At 34.4% G+C, this 22,782-nt stretch overlaps 1 protein-coding gene across 5 annotated transcripts in view; it reads left to right on the forward strand.

The window, feature by feature from the left end:
• Positions 1-22,782, forward strand: part of SHOC2 (SHOC2 leucine rich repeat scaffold protein) — an 88,752-nt gene that overhangs the window by 28,363 nt on the left and 37,607 nt on the right. For all 5 annotated transcript variants that reach the window (XM_032281601.1, XM_032281598.1, XM_032281597.1 and 2 more), the window contains exon 2: positions 16,944-17,880. In XM_032281601.1, coding sequence (XP_032137492.1) covers positions 17,178-17,880 — 703 coding nt within the window. In that variant the 5' untranslated portion in view covers positions 16,944-17,177. The remainder of the gene's footprint in view (positions 1-16,943; positions 17,881-22,782) is intronic.

The following is a 22,782-nucleotide window of genomic DNA, read 5'->3' on the forward strand; positions in this document are numbered from 1 at the left end:
TTTGTTCAACACCTGTGGCCCATATGTCCCGGGATGGGTTTTTATATAACCCCCAAAAAACTTATAATTTTTTTTAAATTGTTTTCTTTTTTTTTTATGGTTTTTTTTTTTTTTTTTTTTTTTTTTTTTTTTTTTTTCCTCCTAGCTCATTAGCTAGTGTTAGTGTATATTATGTGTGGCTCAAGACAATTCTTCTTCCGTTGTGGCCCAAAGCAGCCAAAAGATTGGAAACCCTGTACTAGAATCCAAACTAGACATAAAGTTAGCAGAAGAAAATGAATAATAAAGATCAGAGCAGAAATAAAGAGAGACTAGAACAACTGTAGAAGAGTTAATGAAACTCAGAGTTGTTTTTTGTGATCATGAAACTAAGAGTTGGTTTTGTGTTTCTTTCTAAATAATTGACAAATCTAGCTAGACTATGCAAAAAAGGACTCAATTAAAACTACAAATGAAAGAGAAGCCATTACAGCTGATACTACAAAAATACAAATGATAATAAGAGACTGCAATGAATATACACAAACAGTCTAGAAAAAATGGAAAATTTTTTTGTAGAAGCATAGTCTACCAATAATGAAGAAATAGAAAATCCAGTTACACCTAATGACTGGTAAGGAGCCTGAATCAGTAATCAGGAACTTCCCAAAAAAGAAAAGCTTTGGACCTGAAGGCTGCACTCCTGAATCCTACAAACCCTTAAAGAAGACATAGCACAAGTTGTAAAACTCTTCCAAAACCTTAGGGGATGGAATACTTCCAAACTCATTTTACAAGCCTGGTGTTACTGTGATGCCAAAGCCAGATAAGGACACTAAAAGGAAAAAATATATATAGGTCAGTATCTCTGATGAACATAGATGCAGAAATCCTCAGCAAAATACAGCTAAACTGAACTCAACAACACATTAAAAGGTTCACACACAGTGAGCAAGTGGAATATATCCTATAGATGCAAGGATGGTTCAGCATACGCAAGAACCAATAAATGATACACCATACTAACAGAATGAAGGACAGAAATTGTGTGATCTCTCAATAGATACAGAAAAAACGTTTGACAAAGTTTGTCATATTGTGATAAAAACTCAATGAATTAGGTATAGAAGGCATGTATCTCAACACCATAAAGGTTACGTAAGCCCAAAGGTAGCTGGAAGCTTGTCCTCTTAAGATCAGGAACAAGACAAGGGTTTCTACTCTCATCATTTGTAGTTAATAAAGTACTGTACATCTGAATCAAAGCAGTTAGACCCAAAAAAGAGAAAAAGATGTGGAAATCAATAAGGAAAAGGTAAAATTATCTTTCTGTAGATGACATGAACTTATATATAGAAAACCCTAAGGACTCCACCAAAAATGTTAGAACTAACGAATTCAGTAAAGTTGCAAAATAGCAAAATTCACATACAAAAACCTTGTGTTTCTATAAACTAACAATGGATAAGAAGTTAAGAAAACAGTCCCCTGCACAGTAGCATAAAAGTAAAAAGAATGAATTTAACAAAGTAGATGAATGATCTACTCAGAAATCTATATAACATTGATGAAAGAAATTGAGGAAGACACATAATGGAAAGATATCCTAAGTTCTTGAATTGAAAGAATTAATATTATTAAAATGTCCATACTACCCAAAGCAACCTATATATTCAATACATTAGCTATCAAAATTCCAATTACATTTTACGCAGAAATAGAAAAAGCAATCCTAAAATTGGTTTGTAACCACAAAAGACTCCAAGCAGCCATAGCAAGAACAATTCTGGAAGCATCATACTACTTGATGTTTCCAGAATTGTTCAAAATATATTACAAAGCTAGTAATCCAAACTGTGTAGTACTGGCATAAAAACAGACATAAAGATCGATAGAACAGAAAGCTTATACCATGTGTACAATCAGTTGATCTTTAACAAAGATATCAAGAGCCCAAAATGGGGAAGGGATAGTTTCTTCAGTAAATAGTGTTGGAAAAACTGAATATCCCTATGCAGAAGCATGAGCATAAAAATTTTATTTCTGTACCATATACAAAAACTCACTTGAAAATCATTATTTCACACCATATACAAAAATCAACTCAAAATAGATTAAAGAGCTAAAACTAAAATTACTAGAAGAAACAAAGGGAAAAGTTTTTTGACATTGGTCTAGGCAGTGATTTTTTTGGATAGGATCCGAAAAGCGTAAGGAATAAAAGCAAAACTGAAGTGATACGGCTTCAACTTACTAAGCTTCTGCACAGCAAAGGAAACAACAGAGTGAACAGATAATCAACAGAAAAGGAGAAAATATTTGCAAACCATACATTTGATAAAGGTTTAATATCCAAAATATATTTAAGAACTCAGTGATACAAAACAACCCAATTTTTTAAGGCGTACAAAGGACTTGCATGGATGTTCTTCAAAAGACAACATACGGTATACACTAGGTATGGGAAAAAAATGCCGAGCATCATTAATCATCAGGGAAATGCAAATGGAAACCACAATGCAATATCACCTCATACCTATTAGATGTCACCTCACACCTATTTGAGAGACAGTAAGACTAAGTGTTGGCGAGGATATGGAGAAAATGGAATTCTTTTACACTGTTGTAAATTGGTACACCCACATACTGAAAAACAGCATGGAGTTTCATCAGAAAATTAAAAAGAAAACTACCATATGATCCATCAATCTCATTTCTTTGACTTCTTGGTACATATCTAGAGGAAATTATTATTATATTGTGAGATATCTGCATTCTCATATTCATTGCAGCATTGTTTACAATAACCAAGATATGAAATCAACCTATGTGTTAATTGATGGAGGAATATATAGAGAATATGGGACATGAAGCCTTTAAAAAATCCTGATATTGGTGATAACATGGATGAACCTGGAGGCTGATGTGCTAAGTGAAATAAGCCAGGCACAGAAAGACAAATACTTAGCAATGTCACTTACATGTGAAATTTTAAAATGTCAAACTCACAGAAGCAGAGAGTAGAATAGTGGTTTCTGAGGGTTGGAGAAAATGGGGGAGATGTTGGTCAAAAAGTACAAAGTTTCAGTTTTTTAGGATGAATAAGTTCTAGAGATCTGATGTACAGCATGATTGTAGTTATTGCTGTGTCTTATAGTGGAAATTTGCTAACAAAGTATATCAGTGTTCTCACAACACACACAAATAATTTTGTGTTTTAGTGGATATATTAGGCTATGGTATTCACTTTATATTGTATATGTATATCAAAACATCACATTGTACACCTTAATATATCCACTTTTTATTTGTCAATTATAATTCAGTAAAACTAACATGGTACCTAACTTTGGGAAAGTACAAATAATTGTTCATGAGTTTTGTAAATGATTTTAGTAAGTAACATTTATTTCATCTGTAGAATAGGTTATTGTACTAGATGCCAAATATCTTTTTATTTTTTAAATTCTATGCATGACTTTAATTTTATTGTGGGAAATTTTTCTCTTACTCTTCTGATAGTAAGTAGTGAAAAAAATAGTTCACATAGGAAAACTGAATTTACAGAAATACCTAAGATTTTACGCAAGTAGAATTGAAATTTGAACTCAAACATAAAATACCAAGACCAGTAGAATGGAAAGGGACAGGTCATTTTATATTTTGTAGCAAGTCATTCAGAAAGGTTTTAGTCCTCTAATTGCTGATGTCACTGTTTTAATTCTAATTTCACTTTATAGCAGTGAGATTTTAGGTAAAAGTTTTAACTCAAGTCTGTTACCTAATTAGAGATTTAAAACTTTTTAAAAAGTTCTCTTCTTCTCTTCCCCCATATTTTACATCTTTGTTGTTCAAACATTTTTAGGAATTATTTATGATACATAGGTATTCATGTCTTTTTTCTATTTTCTTTTTTTTTTTTTTTTTTTTTTGGATGGAGTCTTGCTCTGTCACCCAGGCTGCTGGAGTGCAGTGGCATGATCTGATCTGGGCCCACTGCAACTGCCTCCTCCTGGGTTCAAGTGATCCTCCCACCTCAGCCTCCTGAGTAGCTAGGATTATAGGCATGCGTCACCATGGCCAGTTAATTTTTCCATATTTTTAGTAGAGATGGGATTTTATCATGTTGGCCAGGCTGTTCTCAAACTCCTAACCTCAAATGATCCACCCGCCTCAGCCTCCCAAATTACTGGGATTACAGGCCTGGCTTAATAATGTCTTTACAACTGATTAAAATTTACAGGCCCCGGGGTGTTTTTATTCTTGATTTAGGACAGACTTAAGAGGTCCTCTATAGATTGTTATGGACAATGGAACTACTAGCTTCTCTTTAAGAATATTGAGAAGCCAGTTTCTCAATATTCTCTTTCATACTAGTTTGTTAACCTTAATTTTTTTTGCCTTTTTATGTTTTGGTTTTTTAGCTTTTAATAAAGCAATATTTTAAGTGATTTTTTTCCAGTTACATTTTTTAAAATATAGGCTTCACGTTTAGGTAAATTTTAGGTTCATAGCAAAATTGAGTTGAAAGTACGGAGTTCCCATATATTCCCTTTTCCTCCCTGTAAGCGAAGTCTTCCCTGCCACCACCATCTTGCATCAGAGTAAGCACATTCATTATTATTGATGAACTTGTATGCACATATTATCACCGAAAGTGCATGGTTTACTTTAGGGTTTACTGTTGTGGGTTCAGTGGATTTTGACAAATGTGTAATGACATATATCTACCATTATAGTATCATAGGGAATTGCTTTACTGCCCTAAAAATTCCTGTGTTTTACTTATTTATCCCTCCCTCCCCTTAACCCCTAGCAATGATTTTTTTTTTTTTTTAAGTTTACTTTAAGTTTTGGGATACATGTACAGAAAGTTTAAGTTTGGGATACCTGTGCAGAATGTGCAGGTTTGTTACATAGGTATACATGTGCCATGGTGGTTTGCTGCACCGATCAATCCGTCATCTAGGTTTTGAGCCCCACAGGTGTTTGTCTTAAAAACCTCCCTTCCCTGGCCTTCTACCCCACAGCAAACCCTGGTGTGTGGTGTTCTCTTCCCTGTGTCCATGTGTTCTCATCGTTCAGTTCCCACTTAGTAGTGAGAACATGCGGTATTTGGTTTTCTGTGCCTGTGTTAGTTTGCTGAAGATGATGGCTTCTAGCTTCATCCATGTCCCTGCAAAGGACATGAGCTCTTTCTTTTTTATGGCCTTATAGTATTTTGTGGTGTATATGTAGCACATTTTCTTTATCTAGTCTATCATTGATGGGCATTTGGGTTGGTTCCATGTCTTTGCTATTGTAAGTAGTGCTACAGTAAACATGTGGGCATGTGTCTTTATAATAGAATGATTTATAATCCGTTGGGTATAACCAGTAATGGGATTGCTGGGTCAAATGATATTCCTGGTTCTAGATCCTTGACGAATTGCCACACTGTCTTCCACAATGGTTGAATTAATTTACATTCCCACTAACAGTGTAAACGTGTTCCTATTTCTCCAGCATCTTTTGTTTCCTGACTTTTTAATAATTGCTATTCTGACTGATGTGTGATAGCATCTCATTCTGGTTTTGATTTGCATTTTTCTAATGATGAGAATCACTGAACTTTTTATTTTCTCCATGGTTTTATTTTTGCCAGAAAGTCTCATAGTTAGAATCATACAGTATGTAGCCTTTTCAGATTGGCTTCTTTCACTTAGAAATGTACATTTAAAATTCTTTTGTGTCTTTTTGTGGCTTGATAGCTCATTTCATTTTAGCCCTGAATAATGCAATATTTTATGATGTACCACAGTTTATTCATTCACTCATTGAAAGCCATCCTGGTTGCCTCCAAGTTTGGGCAATTATAAAGCTGCCATAAACAACTGTGTACAGGTTTTTCTGTGGACATAGTTTTCAACTCATTTGGGTAATACCAAGGAGCACAATTGATGGATTGTGTAACTGATATCTAGTTACAGTAAATCTTTTCGATACACACACACACACACATACACACACATATGTATATATTTTGATAGGTTTGATGTATATATGTATTTAAACCCATCATCTTATGCCGCATATTTGATGGGTTGAGAGGAATATAAAAGTAAATATATTTTAGAAATGGATATCTGGTGATATCTCTTCTATAACATAAAAAGGAGATAAAAATTTTAAATATATATAAATATTAAGTTTTCTAGTTTTTCGGTTTCTTTTTTTTTTTTTTTGAGACGGAGTCTTGCTCTGTCTCCCAGGCTGGAGTGCAGTGGTGTGGTCTCAACTCACTGCAATCTCCACCTCCTGGGTTCAAAAGATTCTCCTGCCTCAGCCTCCCGAGCAGCTGGGACTACAGGCATGCTCCACCACACCCAGCTAATTTTCGTATTTTTAGTAGAGACAGGGTTTCGTCATATTGGCCAGGCTGGTCTTGAACTCCTGACCTCGTGATCCACCCTCAGCCTCCCAAAGTGCTGGGATTACAGGTATGAGTCACTGCACCCAGCCAATTATTACTTTTTAATATATTTACCCTAAAGTGAATTCATCTATCTTGGTTCATTTTATTTTCTAATTTGGCTTCTCTCTAAGCACTGATTTAGTTTTCCTTGACCAAACATTTGTTGAAAAATTCTACTTAAATTCTAAATAATTTATCTTCAGAAGAAGCTAGTTTGCCTCCTTTTAAGGAAAAAAAATCAATTATTTTATGTATAATTTGTTAATGTTTACTTTTATTCCAGTTTAGTGTTCATAATATATACTATTAAAACATTTACTTATATTAATATTAAATATTACAAATTTAATTTCTTTTTTGCTAAAAGAAATTATCCTAGAATATAAATTGAAATATTTGAATTAATTACATGTTTTATTTTCTGATACTACATTTTTTAACATGAGAGAGGCAGCATGGTTGGGGTGGCAGGAGTATATTGACCGTGGAATCAGAAGACTTGGTTATCTAGAATCATCTCATTTACTGCCTAATTATGTAAGAAAATGTTTATGTTGGCATCAAAATAAAGGAGTAGTATCAGCTTCTTTGCAGCAGATTCTCAAATCACTTTGAAGTTAAAAGTGACTTTGAAATTAAAGTTTAAATATTATTTTAACATAGGTTCTAAGCACCTACTGTAAAACAGTCACTGATTCAGATGTTAACAGTGTATCTGTGAATAAGACAGATATCTTATGGAAGGAAGTCTTACAGTGCTTACATTCTTGCAGGGAAATGGGAATCATTATAAGCAAATAAACATAAAAGAGTAAGGTAGTTTCATATACTAATAAATGTTATGAAGAAAATAAAAGAGAATCGATGGTCAGAGAAAGCTTTATTTAAGTGGTGAAGCTTGAGGTTCGTCCTAATAATGAAGAGTCAGCCATACAAAGATTGGGAAGAACATTCTAGGCAGAGGAAACAGGGACAAGGGCTTGAGGTGGGAAAGAAATTGACCTTTTCAAGGAACAGGAAGAGCAGTGTGACTGGGGAATAGTAAGCCAATGAGAGATTAATAAGAGATAAAGAAAACCTTTTCCCAAAATGTATTCATCTTGAGATTTAACAGAGCAACTCTAAGACATCTTTTCTTCTACCTAATATTTGAAAACTTAGCCATTTCTGGTCCTCTGTAACATTTTGTGCTGTATACAGTGGAAAGCCATTAGGTAGTTTGAGCAGGAGAGTAATGTGAACTATTTGCATAAAAATTGCTTTGTTCACTTTTTGGAGAATGGATTTAAAGTATGTGGGAATCAGCAGGCCAAGGTAGGAGACAAAGTAGATCAGGAGAGAGATGATGAGAGCTTGGAGTTCAGTGAAGGCAATGAATGTGGAGGGTAGAAGATTTGTGATTCATTTTGTCATAAAGTCTAGCACGTTTGCCAAAAGTTTGGAGAGGAGTAGGAATAACTTGTAAGTTTCTTGCTTAACCATACATTGTCTTTCACTGAAATGAAGCAGTTTGGGATAAAGATCAGATTTGCGAGGGAAATCAAGTCTGATGCAAATGAGGTAGGAGGTTTTTAGAGAGTTGGTGGGGGGAATCTATTGATTATCTCAGTTCAGTTTAAAAGACATTTATTGAAGTCTCTGTATGCAGAGTTTTGTATAGACCCATTAACTGCTGACTTAATAAATTCATACTTGTGATACCATGTGTGGAACATCTGTTAACCAATAGTGTGAAAGGCAACTTCAGGGGGAAAATAGAATTCTTTTAACCAAGAAATACATAATGTGACTTTATGTCATTCCTCTGTCTTCTGTGATTTTTGTTTCAACCAAAATATTATTTCTTTTTTACTAAAGCACATTGTCCTAGAGTAGAAATTGAATTATATGACTTAATTACATGTTTTATTTTCATTCAACGCTGAACAAAGTTCCTGTTTTCATTGAACGGTTAGGGGGAATGAAGGGTGTAAAGACATACAAGGAACAAGCAAATAATTTTAGATAATTTAAAGGTCATGTCATCAAAATTAGAAAATATGACAGAGTTGTAAATGATGGAAACCTTATTAAATATATGCTTTTTAAGTACATGGGTCACACAACCCAAATATATGGCAACATATGGGTAACACAGGCACTGACACATGTAGATAATTAAACTATAGGCTTTGCAGAGTTGTTGCTAATAGTTTCATCTGCTATCTGCACATGCCTAATTGCCTGAAATGAATCCTGTGGATCCAACAGGTTTTTTATATTTTGTATCTTTTTTTTTCTTTCCGAGATGGAGTTTCACTCTTGTCGCCCAGACTGGAGTGAAATGGTGCTTACTGCACTCTGCCTGGAGTCTCAGCTCACTGCAACCTTTGCCTTCCAGGTTCAACTGATTCTTCTGCCTCAGCCTCCCCAGTAGTTGGGATTACAGGTGTGCGCCACCATGCCCGGCTAATTTTTTTTGTATTATTAGTAGGGACTGCGTTTCACCATGTTGGCCAGGATGGTCTGGAACTCCTGACTACATTTCATACTTTTTTAAAAATTTATTTTACTTTAGGTATATACTATGTCTGGCATTTCTCCCTGTTTTCCTCCCCACCCCCTGCTGTCTCTCCCCTAGCCCCCGCCAACTGCCCCCACTCTGTGATGCTCCTCTCCCTGAGTCCATGTGTTCTCATTGTTCAACACGCACCTGTGAGTGAGAACATATGGTGTTTGGCTTCCTGTTCTTGTGTCAGTTTGCTGAGAATGATGGTTTCCAGATTCATCCAAGTTCCTATAAAGGACATGAACTCATAGTTTTTTATGGCTGCATAGTATTCCATGGTGTTTATGTACCACATTTTCTTTGTCCAGTCTATCATTGATGGGCATTTGGGTTGGTTCCAGGTCTTTGCTATTGTACACAAGGCTGCAATGAACATACGTGTATTACATTTCATATCTTAAGACCACTCTGCTTCTTTGGATGTACTGCTTGCAATTCTGCTTCTTTGCCTTATGGCCTGTGATACCTTTTAAAAAAATCTTTGTTTTTCACAGCAGTGCTCCTTGTCCTAAAATATGTTGAAATTGTGGAATCAGAAGTTTAAGACTGCCAGTTTGGAAACGTTTCTTACATGTTACAAAATGATCTTATGTAAAATGAATGTTTTAAATCTTACGTTTCTCTTGATCTGTTTGGGTTTAGATTGTCTTCTCTCGTTACCTTATATAATCATTATGTATTTCATGTTTATGAGAAATAAAAAATAAATGATTGGGCCCTAGGAAAAAATCCTTTTTTTGATAACAAAGTAATCCTTTTAATGTATATATACTGCTAGTGAAATATCTCATAAGTAGCTTCTTCTTGTGAGAAAGTAAAGTATATTTGTAGCCTCTTTGTATAATTGAAAGAAAAGGTTTTAGTTGACCTGCAGAATTATACATCAGGGCACCTTTTCTGGTGAACAGGGAGCTTTGTTCAGAGATCAGGAAAACAAGCTCTTTACTGGGCATTTTCCCTAAGGCAACATTAACTTAATAGATATTTTCTTTCTATAATTTGCTGATCTTTGTATTTAAGTTTGGAAATAGTAATATTCATAAATGGATAACTTTGGTTATAGTATTGTTTCATGCTTTCATGCCATTTAAATGATTCATCAAGATAAAATATGTTATTGTTGTCAGTAAAATTGGTTAGAATAGTGCCCTGAATATCAATAGCTCTGGATTTCAAGCCTCACCAGCTCCAGTGACTTCAGTATGTGCTTGAGTAAATCAGCTAATTTCTCTACTTCTCAAATTCTCAAGAGTGTTGTGATTGAAAGCTTATTGTTTTGTTTTACCATAAATTACTGTCTTTTTGGATTTTTAATGCTTGCCTGTTATATCGACCCTTTGACTTAATTGAATATGGTTTTTTATCTGGTGTGTATAATGCTGTATGTATGTGCATGTGGATAAATGTAAATTCTCCTGCAGGAAGAACATCAGATTCTTAATCAGTAGGATACCTTCCCCCTCCCACCCCCCCCAATTTCCAAGTCACTCTTCTAGTTCCTTGATCTCTCCCTTTTCCTCCAATTATCTAGGAAACTAATAGCTTATTAGGTTTACTTTTTTCTCCTTACCAGCCCAAACTGTACTGTCTGGTCCCTTATTTTGCTGCCACACTTGCCCTGTGAATCCCTTCAACTTTAAATTAATTTAGAAATACAATTTAGATTGTCAAATGCAGTTTTGGAGATTGATGCCACTACAAATTAATGATAAAAAAAAATTTGTCAGACTCATCAATTTTATTTATCTCTGGTCTGTGTCCTCATCCATTCCTTTTTACTTCTTTAATCAACTCCTGAACAAACCCTGCCTTTCTTGCTCTCAACAGATTAATTTGCTTCTGTTTCGCCAAACAGATATGATTCTGTATGTAACTGGAGATGATGATCTCAACTAACTCTCTTATTTCTCCTCCATTCAAACAAGCTTACTGTAGCTGAATCCATTCTCATTTTTTAATTGAAAGGAAAAAAGATCCTCCTTCTCTAAAGCTAAGTTTTCTGCTTCCTATGTTACGTATTTTTGACTACTCCTTCCTTCTAAAGCTTAATAGAATATCTGGCCGCTTCTTTGACAGTACTCTTTCTTACTTTATGTGTATCTTTATTTCTCTATGAGGCCTTTGTCAACCATACATTTCTCTCTTTTTTTTTTTTTTTGAGACAGAGTCTTCCTCTGTCGCCAGACTGGAGTGCAGTGGTGCAATCTCAGCTCATTGCAACCTCCGCCTCCCGGGTTCAAGCGATTCCCCTGCCTCAGCCTCTTGGGTAGCTGGGACTACAAGTATGTGCCACTATGCCCTGCTACTTTTTGTATGTTTAGTAGAGAGGGGTTTCACCATGTTAGCCAGGATGATCTCAGTTTCCTGACCCTGCGATCTGCCCACCTCAGCCTCCCAAAGTGTTAGGATTACAGGTATGAGCCACCACACTTGGCCCATCCATCCGTTTATCTTCCTCAGAGTACCAGTATCATCTTATCTTCTGTATGCATTTTGTGAATATTCTCATCTCAAACCTTTGCTGTTGACACCAAAGCTATATCTTTATTTCTAGCCCCGACCTCCCTCCTTTATTCTAAAATCACATTTTCAAGGGTGGACTACACTAGAATCTCAGTATAAGTTTGTTCAAAATTTTACTAATTTTCTTTTTTCTGTGTTCCTTGTCTTGAAAAATCATGCTGTATCCACCTGATTTATTTAAGCCAGCAACTCAGACATTACCCTGAATCCCTTCCTCCTTACTCCCATTCATGCCCAACTGCTTTCTGTCTCTAGAATTAGTCCTGTCTTCTACTACCTGTGTAGTTTAAAGCAGTTGTTCTCAAGTGCATCAGACCTAGTATCCCATTTATGTAATATTCTCTGTAACACTTCCTTACTATTCTAAAATGATAATAACCTACATTATTGTTAAAAATTAGTGTAATATCTTAAAGGAGATATGTAAGAAAAATATTGTACATTTTATATGTTATGTAAATGCTTAGGCACAATGATATTAGAAAACATTGAAGAATTTATTATGCATTTTATGTTTCAGTATTTAAATGCTCAGACATGATACCAGAAAGCAATGAAGAGCAAAAGTTTGTACATAATATCATCATGCATGTAATTGTTAGAAGTGCAAACGGTTACAGATGTGTTATATTTGTGATTGGGATACCAAGATCACTGTGGGTGTCAGTGATCATCAGAAATAACAAATGACTCTTAGAGAATAGTGCAAAAATATTGCAGTTTAAAATGGAATTAGATTCTAAGTGCTCAGAATTATAAACAGGTATTTCACCTAGTTATATATTTGGTAGATATTTGAAAGTTGTACAGTATGCAAGGATAGTTCTCATCTCCAGACCTGACCCATTAAATGCCAGTAGTATCTCCTGAAACTTTGAGACAACCTAAAGTGAACCTACAGAATTCCAAAATACTGTAGCTAAAAATAGTTAGATTTTACCTATCGTGTTTGGCATGGAATGTTGCAGTGGTTTCCAAATTTGGCTCTATGTAGAATCACCTGGAAAACTCTTTAAACATACAGCTTACTGTTCTCTACCACAGACACTTATTTTGTTAGCATTCTTGGATTAGGAGTCTGGGATTTCTAAGCTCCCCAGATGATTCTTGCTGAAAATGTCTGGCACTGATTAAACACGAAATTATTATTGCTTTTTAAATTTTCTGCCTTCCTTCTGAAGTCCTGACCATTGACAGTCATTCTAAACAGTGTCAGGTACATTTTGTTAAAATATGACTGTAATCATAGCCTCTTCTCCTTCAGGAATCCTTTATTAACTATTTATATTTACTCTTGGCAGCCCCTGAGAGTACCCTGCTGAAACAGAGTTTAGAGAGTAAAGAATCATGATGTCTGCATGCTAAAGTCCAAATTACTAAATTTGAATATCCAGCCTTTCCAAATTTGACAGCCTACATTTTTTACTTCTTGTGTCCAATTTGCATAAAAATATCGTTCCTGAAAGGAATGATTTAAAACCGGCAGTAACTTACGACAGGGCTTGGCAAACTATGGCCTGATGGCCAAATCCAATTTGAGATCTGTTTTGGTAAAGTTTTATTTAAACACAGCCAGTCTTACTCCTTTACATATTGTTTACTTTTATGTTAAAATGACAGAATTGAGTACCTGCAGTAGAAAGCAATCTGTCTTGCAAATCCTGAAGCATTTAATATCTGGCCCTTTACAGGAAAAGTTTGCTGACTCTTGACTTAAAAGCTATTAGAAGCCTAAATTAATTATAATCAACACCCTCATATAATCATGATTTGGATGCTTATCTCTGAAATCCAACATGGGGTGGAGAAAGAATATGCCTGGGCTTTCGAGTCCTGAAGAGGCTGACCTGGTTTTGAATTTTTCCTTAGTCATTTAGTAGGTATCCATCTTTGGTGCCTCAGTTTTCTCATCTGTAAATTGGGACTAGAGGAACTCTTCTACTTAGGAATTTGAAATTCAGAGTTTTCATAATTTGGAATATAGTTATGTACCAGAGAAAAATGATATCAACTCAGACCTCCACCAACAAGTTTGTAGTTTTTTGTTTTGTTTTTGTTTTTGAGGAGTCTTTCTCTGTTGCCCAGGCTGAAGTGCAGTAGCACAATCTCGGCCCACTGCAGCCACTGCCTCCTGGTTCAAGCAATTCTGATTACAGGCGCCCGCCACCACGCCCAGCTAATTTTTGTATTTTTAGTAGAGATGGAGTGTCACCATGTTGGTCAGGCTGGTCTCCAACTCTTGACTTCAAGTGATCTGCCCGCCTCAGCCTCCCAAAGTGCTAGGATTACAGGTGTGAGCCACCACACCTGGCCAAATTTGTAGTTTGTTTGGGGTCACTGTTGGTAAAATGTATTCTATTCAAGGGAGCTAACATATCAAGTGCTTCATATGTGGTAGTTACTAGGTGCAGGTGACTAAAAGACTCCTCTGGGGCAGAAAAGATCCCAGGATGAAAACCTCATTGCCAACCTCAGCCTAATGATTGATGCAGTTTTATGCTTTTATCTCTAGATTTTAAGCATTTTGAGACTGGTACTGTGTATTCTATTACCTAAGTGGGTACAAGATTCAAATCGTGTGCAAATATAGCTTAGCCTTTCCCCAAAACAGTAGAGTTGAAGTGATTAAAAAACAACTATCGAATAAATTACTTCTTTCCAAGAAACAGGAAAGCTTACTTTCAATATGTTTTCTTATCTAAAATGTTTGGGGTCACCTGATTCAGTTCTGAGCTAGATCCAGAATTTAATTTTTGACTGTCAGATAATTTGTTTTCTTGGCCACAATATATTTTTACTGGATGTGAAAAATTTTTACTTAATAGTCAAGGCTGACTGGTTAGTTAATTTGCTTTAAGTAAAGCATACTGATTTTGTCAAGGTCAAAAATTTTATTTTCTGACTAGTTATATTTCTTAGGAGCTATTACCGGAATATGTATCAGCAGATCTCATTAAGTACAAGAGCTACAGGATGAGTGTGTGGGTCACTAGTTCAAATTCATCACTGCAGTAAACCCATCAACAGTTAAAATATCAGTCTGAATTTCAGATACAGTGGATGGTATTGTGGATTATGAGAAGTCCTTTTAGATTTCAGTGGGAACTTTATTAATAACTTGTCTTTTCATTAATATAGTTTCTTTCTTGACCCACCTATTACCTTCATCCTTCATTATTTTTGAATTATATTCAAAAAATGTAATATTAAATATACTGGTATTTAGATCTTACATTAGGTCATATCATGTATTTCCCAAACTTGATAAGCTTTGGCTGAGGCATTTATTTTTATAAAGTACCCAGACTCCCTCCCCCTAAAATTTTGATTCAGTGATTTGTGACGGAGCCTGGGAATTTGTATTTTTAAACAAATATCTCAGATCATGAATTTTCTTTTTTTGTTCTTATCATTAAAGAAGTTTACTTTTTTTTTCTTTCTGAATTTTCTTAACCTTTTAATAGGATAGTCTTGTTCTATCCTCTGTACTTAGTATATGTTATTTTGTACCTTATATATCTCATTTTATCCTTATATAGGAGGTGGCCTTCTAAATTTAGGATATACATATCTTGCTAAATAGAGGTTTGATTTCCAGAAACTTGATATTAATGACATTTCTTAAATACAAATTGATAAGCAATGCCTGTAACCCTTTAGCTATGCATACTTCCCATTATTCACAGTTGTGTGGTTTTAGTAAATGTGCTTTCATATTGGTTTATCAGCATTACTTTCTGAATCAGTATCTGTAGAGTTTTTCTTAGTCTCTCTCCATTGTAGTGCAAAGTAATTCTTTTTTTTTTGAAAGGGGGGTGAGTAGTAGGGAGATAGAGCTCTCCTGGTGTGCTAGCAAATAATGACATATTTGTTTAATTGTACAGTCTTATATACCAATATAGTTTATACTGTGCAGTTTCAGATTTACAGATTATTCATCCTCTACCCCAGTTCCTGTTATTCCTGCACATTTGACCTTTTGCTTTAGCAAAGTGACACATTTTTAGTGTCCTGTGCAAACTAAGCTCCATTCCCTATTCTAGGCAAAACTTTTTCATGGCATCCATCTGTAATGCTTTGTCACCTCTCCTTTATTTGCTTGAAGGCAACCCACTAATCTAGGACTAGTTAGCCTAAGTCCTTCTGGTACGCTTTTCTCAACCATTCTCACTGATCAATTTTCTCAAAAGTGCTATAGCATATGCCACTCTGAGGATTTAATAATATGCTGTCTTATCAATTATTATATGTATTTTGGCTGTCTAATTAAACTGCAAGCTTGTATTTAGAGTGGGGTTCATATCCTATGAAAATAAATTCTTAGCAGAATCCTTAGCACTTAACATCACATCCTTTTGGTAGTCTGACGAAATTCTAATAATTGTTTTAACCTCTTAAGCTAGTCAGGTAAGATGTTACTTTATCTTTAATCCTTTGTAGCAAATAATTATCAGTTAGTTATATAGAGTTAACAATAGAGTCACAAAATAAGAATTACTAATTTTGAACTTCAGAATGTTTAGGGAGGACTGATTCCTTCCATGAAGATTTTACTAATCTTTTTATCCTTTGCCAATTCTTTTGGCCTATCATTTTACCAACAAACTTTTTCTGCTTTTAAGAACCCTGTGCCATTGATCTGTCTCACTTTTTCAGTCCTTAGAATATAGACATCATTGGATATTGTGACTGGTTTTCAAAGGTGATCCCTAGACCTACCTGCATCAGAATCATCTGGAGTGCTTATTAAAGTACAGATTCTTAATGCCCCTTTCCCTGAACTGTGCTGTTTTTTGTATGTATTTCATTATGTTCATTTTTTTTCCTTTTGCCAGACTGCTCTCCCTTCTATCGTCACCACCATTAAAATCTTTTCTGTTATCTAAAACTCTGCCCATTAATTGTAGATAGAACTGTTTTAATGTAGTGACTTAGGAATATAGGCTATGAGTACATACCACCTAATTTGGAATATTGGCTCCGTCACTTTTCCAAGGTCTCCAAGTTAGTTACTTAAAAATATTTCTGTACTTTAGTGTTCCTTTGTATGAAATGGGGATAACAATATATCTCATAGTGCTGTTTTATGTGTTATATTAATATTTGTGAATTCCTCAGAATAATGTTAGTACGTAGAAAGCACTTAATAAATATTAAGTTTATTGTTGTGATTTCTTCCACTTTGTAGTTCATATAAAATTTTATAGTAACGTAACTGGTATTCTTACCTCTTTCTATTAGATTGCAAGATTCTTGAAGGCAGAGCCAGCCTTATTAAGTTTTCTAGTTTTAAATGGATTTTTATATAATAAAGGATGTTCATAAATATTTAAGAATGAAATCATAGGAAAATGGCAAACTATAATAAGATTATTTTTCAGAACCTATTTACTTAATATAAATTATCTAAAGTAATTTAATATTTTCTCTGTATTTCAGGAATTCTAATGAATCATTGATTGACCAGCACTATTTTACCAGTTGGAATGAATTATCAGAAATGGGCATAGTACTTTTAGATCCAACATGTAACAGATGGATGTTACTCCTTGCTGAATATTTCTTTAAGCCAACACTGTTTTGATTGTGTAGGATCTTTATCTCTTCATCCTTGAATTCAATTACTGGAAAATAAAAGGAGTTCATGTAGTTTTTGTCCAGGCTTGAGTCACCATGAGTAGTAGTTTAGGAAAAGAAAAAGACTCTAAAGAAAAAGATCCCAAAGTACCATCAGCCAAGGAAAGAGAAAAGGAGGCAAAAGCCTCTGGAGGTTTTGGGAAAGAGAGCAAAGAAAAAGAACCTAAGACCAAAGGGAAAGATGCCAAAGATGGAAAGAAGGACTCCAGTGCTGCCCAGCCAGGGGTGGCATTTTCAGTTGACAATACGATCAAAAGGCCAAACCCAGCACCTGGGACTAGAAAAAAATCCAGCAATGCAGAGGTGATTAAAGAGCTCAACAAATGCCGAGAAGAGAATTCAATGCGTTTGGACTTATCCAAGAGATCAATACACATATTGCCATCATCAATCAAAGAGTTGACTCAATTAACAGAACTTTATTTATACAGTAACAAATTGCAGTCCCTCCCAGCAGAGGTGGGCTGTTTAGTAAATCTCATGACACTGGCTCTAAGTGAAAATTCACTTACCAGTTTGCCTGACTCTCTTGATAACTTGAAGAAGCTGCGGATGCTTGATTTACGGCATAATAAACTGAGAGAAATTCCTTCAGTGGTGTATAGGCTGGATTCTCTCACCACTCTTTACCTTCGCTTTAATCGTATAACTACTGTGGAAAAGGACATAAAAAACTTGTCAAAACTCAGCATGCTTAGCATTCGAGAGAACAAAATTAAACAACTACCTGCTGAAATTGGTAAGAGGCCTTGGATTATTATTTGTAGTAGTTGTTATGCTAAATAATTTTGAGTGCTTTTTCATGTCAAAAAATGCTTGATATTTGCCTAAAAGCAGCTTATTTCTAAATTACAACTTTTTTATGGTTTACTTGATTCCATTTTCAGCACTGTTAATAGTATACAGTTTGAAATTGTTCCACAAACTTAAGTGGGTCAGAAAATAGATGTAATTACATCTTTCACAAACAAATCTAATCTTCTTTAATTTTCATCGGAGACTAAGTGACTTAAAGAAAAGATGTTTGCCTAATTTTCAAGTTGTTGCTGTTTTTAAAGTATCCGTTCATACAATTTTATTAGACATATTAAAGCTACATTTTCTCATTCTGGCTTTTCCATCTTTATGTGAAAGATGTTTAAATTCACATCATTTTCTACCTAATTTACCAAAAAAGGTTGACAATCAGAGCCTTATGAATGAGCAGTGTCATAAGAAAGCAGAACTTTTTTTTTTTTTTTTTTTTTTTTGCATTTTGAAAGTACTAACATGTTTATTAAAAATAACACAAGAATTTAGGCGGGTAGAAGAAAAGTCACCTATAGTAAATGCAACACTATTAGTATTTTGGTAGATTTCATTCCAGTCTTGTATATAAAGCTAACTTGTACTGAAACAAAAGAAATTCTTTTTTTTTGAGACAGAATCTTGCTCTGTTGCCAGGCTGGAGAGCAGTGGTGCAATCTTAGCTCACTGCAATCTCTGCCTCCTGGTTGAATTGATTCTCCTGCCTCAGCCTCCTGAGTAACTGGGACTACAGGCATGCGCCACCATACCCGCCTAATTTTTTTTTTTTTTAGTAGAGACGGGGTTTCACCATGTTGGCCAGGGTGGTGTCCATCTCTTGACTTTGTGATCCACCTGCCTCGGCTTCCCAAAGTGCTGGGATTACAGGCGTGAGCCATGGTGCCCACCCAGTCAGGAAATGTTTTTTAAAGGCTGGTAGTAGGAAAAAAAAATAGGGCATATAGGCAGACATGTGAACGTGTCACTTAAAAAAAAATATTAGTTGTTCTGGCATTTTTAATTAATGGAAATATATTCTCAAACATTTGGAATATAGTAATCCATTGATATCAGTTTTGAAAAATTGATAAAGGTTTTGCTGTTGTGGGCCCTCTTTATAAGATTTGTAAAAATTGTCATAAAATGTTGATTATGAAACTTCTTAAAGGAAGTTTTCTTTTTATATTAAAGACCATTTATTTTATTCTAAATAAAGCAAAGATTATATTGTTATTTTTAGGATTGGTCTTATAATGAGTGATAAACTTATTTTAGGCTTTGCAGCTTTTCAAAGATAGGATATTCTGTGGGTGTTTTAATATTTGGTTCAGTTTTGTAAAAATGTGGTTTAAATTTTAGGTATGATCCGTTACATTAACTCAACTAGACAATCCAAATATTAATAAATTTTAGTTTAATTGAATGTGTTTAGAAAATTTATCACAGGCTTTCTCAAGTGGTATAGACTATGATTTAAGAGAGATTAAAATATTCCCATGAATTTCTGGGTGAAAATGCTCCATTCCATGTCTTCAGATAGGAATGTGGTTGGTGAATGACTTGTTATAGTATTATATTTAGTCAGAATTTGACCTGTATGTATGGCTCATTGTGGAATAGAATTATAGGCAATTGGAGAAATACAGAATTTCTACATAGAAATATAAAAGTTATTTCCTGTCTTTGTTCTTGTTGTTTTGTGTATGTGTTACACTCAGTCCTAAAAGTTTGGCTTTAATTCTAAGGACTTTTTCCATAGTAATACTATCAAATTACCTGGGAATTAAGAACATTCATATATGTTCTTGAGCATATAGTTAGCATTTTTACTACAGAGTGAATGTATCTTTTAAAATTGGCATATTTTATGTAACTGTGTGGCCTATATTTGTGGCTACCTAATCTTTTGACCTTTATTCCTAAATTATAATTTTTAAAAACAACCATTGAATTTGTTAATGAGCTCCTTCCCATCATTAGTGACATTACTAAAGTTTGTGTTTTTGTAATTGCTGTGCTTTTGTAAAAATGGTAATATCATAAATGTTGTTTATTTCATTCTAAGCAGGTGTCAGAAAGTAAACTGCTTTTAAAAGTATAATGTTTCTCATAAGGAATTATGATTTATAAAGTTAAATTTAGATGCATGGATCTTGGGCAAGCATGTAGAAGCCTATGTCATCTGTTTCTTTATAGGGAACAAGAAAATAAACGTTAGTAAAATAACATCATCATAATAAGAATGGCTGTTGTTTGAGCACAAAAACCATATGCATTGTTCCGTACATATATACTTTAAATATACTGTCTCATTGTATCCTTTCGGTAACCCAGTGAAATAGGTGTTTTCTCCATTGTACTGAAAAAGGAACTGACACTGTAGAAAAATTAGGTAATTTACTGAAGATCATGCTTCTACATTGGCAGAGAGTGTAAGTCTTGGTCGTTTCCACTGTACTGCCCCCACAGTCTAGAAAAGTGGGTACCAACCTCATAGATTTTGATTCTCTGGTAAATCCAGGGTCTGTACTTTTAAAGAGCAGCCGAAAGCCATTGCATAAGATTAGGGGAAGAGGATTGAGTTTCACAGCTTAATTGAAGTCTAATTCACGTCCATACAATTTACACATTAAAAATAAACAATTCGGTGGTTTTTTAGAATATTCAGATTTCTATAACCATCAGAGATAATGTTAGAATATTTTCAGTACCCCAAAAAGAAACTATACTCTTAAGCATTCACTCCTAATTTCTCCTAACTCATTAACCCGAGGCAATCACTAACCTACCTTATGTCTCTGTAGATTAGTGTTTTCTGGATGTTTCATGTAAATGGAATCAAATACTATGTGGTCTTTTGTGACCAGTTTCTTTTAATTAGCATAATATTTTCAAGTCTAATTAAGGTTGTAGCATGTATCAGTACTTCATTCCTTTTTAATGCTGAATAATTTTTCATTGTATGGGTATACCACATTTTATTTATCCATCAGTTGTTAGACATTTGGGTTGTTTGTGCTTTCTGTCTGAGTATAGTTGCTACAAATATTTCTGTACAAGTTTTTGCGTGGATATTTGTTTTCACATCTCTTGAGTATATACCTAGTAGAATTGTTAAGTCATATGATAGCTCTATGTTTAACCTTTGGAGGGACTACGAGCCCCTTTTCCAAAGAGGCTGCAACATTTTACATTCCTACCAGCAGTATTTGAGGGTTCTAGTTTCTCTACATCCTCAGTATCCTTGTTATTATCTGTCTTTTCTTATTATAGCCATTCTATGGTATGATTTGGTATCTCATTGTAGTTTTGATTTGCAGTTCCCTGATTACTATATATTTGTTTTTAATTCTTGAAAGCTATCTTTTATTATAACGGAAAGACAGAAATAGTTATTTTTGGTGACGCAGATCTTGCTTTAATGGGTTTTTAATTTAAATTCCAAGCTCCTTGGAGAATGCTTATAAAATAAGACCTGTGTTCAGTGATCAAGTAAAATGGAAATTTGACAATTGTAAAAGTATGAAACACCTTTAATATGGTTTGACATACTGCAAAGACCCATAACAAGGGAATTTTTAATTCAAAATATATGCTAATATAATTTTGCTAAACTTTCATTTATGCATATTAGAGCTACACTATTTATACATATAGATTAGATTTATATCATATTAGATGCTTATTCTTCTTCATTGTTTGAATAAATATATCACTTTAAATCATGCCATCCAATTTGTACTCAGAGTATTTGAAGAATGTAAGTTTTTAGCTGGGCACTGTGACTCATGCCTCAAATCCCAGCTACTGGGAAGGCTGAGGTGGGAGAATCCTTGAGCCCAGGAATTGGAGGGATAGTCAGCTATGATCATGCAACTTGCATCCCAGCTTGGGCAACAGAGCTAGTATCTCTAAAAAGTGAAAGTAAATTTTTTAAAATTAGGAGTTTCGAAATAAAGCCTACTATTTAGTTTAAATAATATAATTGGAATTTAACTGCTACACATGGTTGCGCTTTGCTGTTGCCTTGATAGGAAAAAAAATTAGAACATATATCCTTTATGGCATTTTTATTAATGTGATGTGATTTGATACCAGTGATACATATTCACATGGGTAAAGACTACCAGAAAACAGTGAAAAGATAATGGAACAGACAGTTCAGAGCCAGAGATAATATATCAGAAAGTAGCTAGGAAAACATTTCATTTGGTAATGTTCATTTACTTTTCTCATTTTCTATGTTAAAGCATGGACAAATGGAGTTTTGGGGTGAAGTAGACAAATTGAAACCTTAGTCATTGCTTCCTTTTATAGATCAGTGTTCCATTCTTCCTGTCCTTCTTTGTTTCCCCATTTCTAATCTTGAAAAAGAGTCTTCACTCTACACAAAGAAAATCAAGAACTTATGTTTTCAGAGGGAAAACAGGAAATAACCACTTTTTTACCCCCTTTCCCAATTGATTGGTTCCTTTGAGTTTCCTGTTAAAGATATCCTTTTTGTTTATTCTGTTTCTGAGTGGATTAGAGCAGGGGCCATCAGATAGTCAGTTTGAATAATGAATCTTTTTTTTTTTTTTTTAGGCAACTCTGGACAGTGAAGCTTTAAAGGATTTTATTTTTCTGGGAAGGGAATGGTTGCTCATTGAAACCAGATATAAACTTCATTTTGTATTTTGCTAATATTCCTATGATTTCTTCTCTCTCTGAATTGTGGGTTTAGGATTTCTTCTCTTTCTTTAAAGTTTCCCTTATTATTATTTATCAAAACATAAGTTAGAAAGAGTGTTTTTAAAAAATGTGTTCCTGCTACATTGTATGTTCAATAAAATGCTACATTTTTATGTAGTATACA

This window comes from Sapajus apella, unplaced genomic scaffold, assembly GCF_009761245.1.
Source record: "Sapajus apella isolate SASKATOON/1434 unplaced genomic scaffold, GSC_monkey_1.0 scaffold13, whole genome shotgun sequence".
NCBI classification, from domain to species: Eukaryota; Metazoa; Chordata; class Mammalia; order Primates; family Cebidae; genus Sapajus; species Sapajus apella.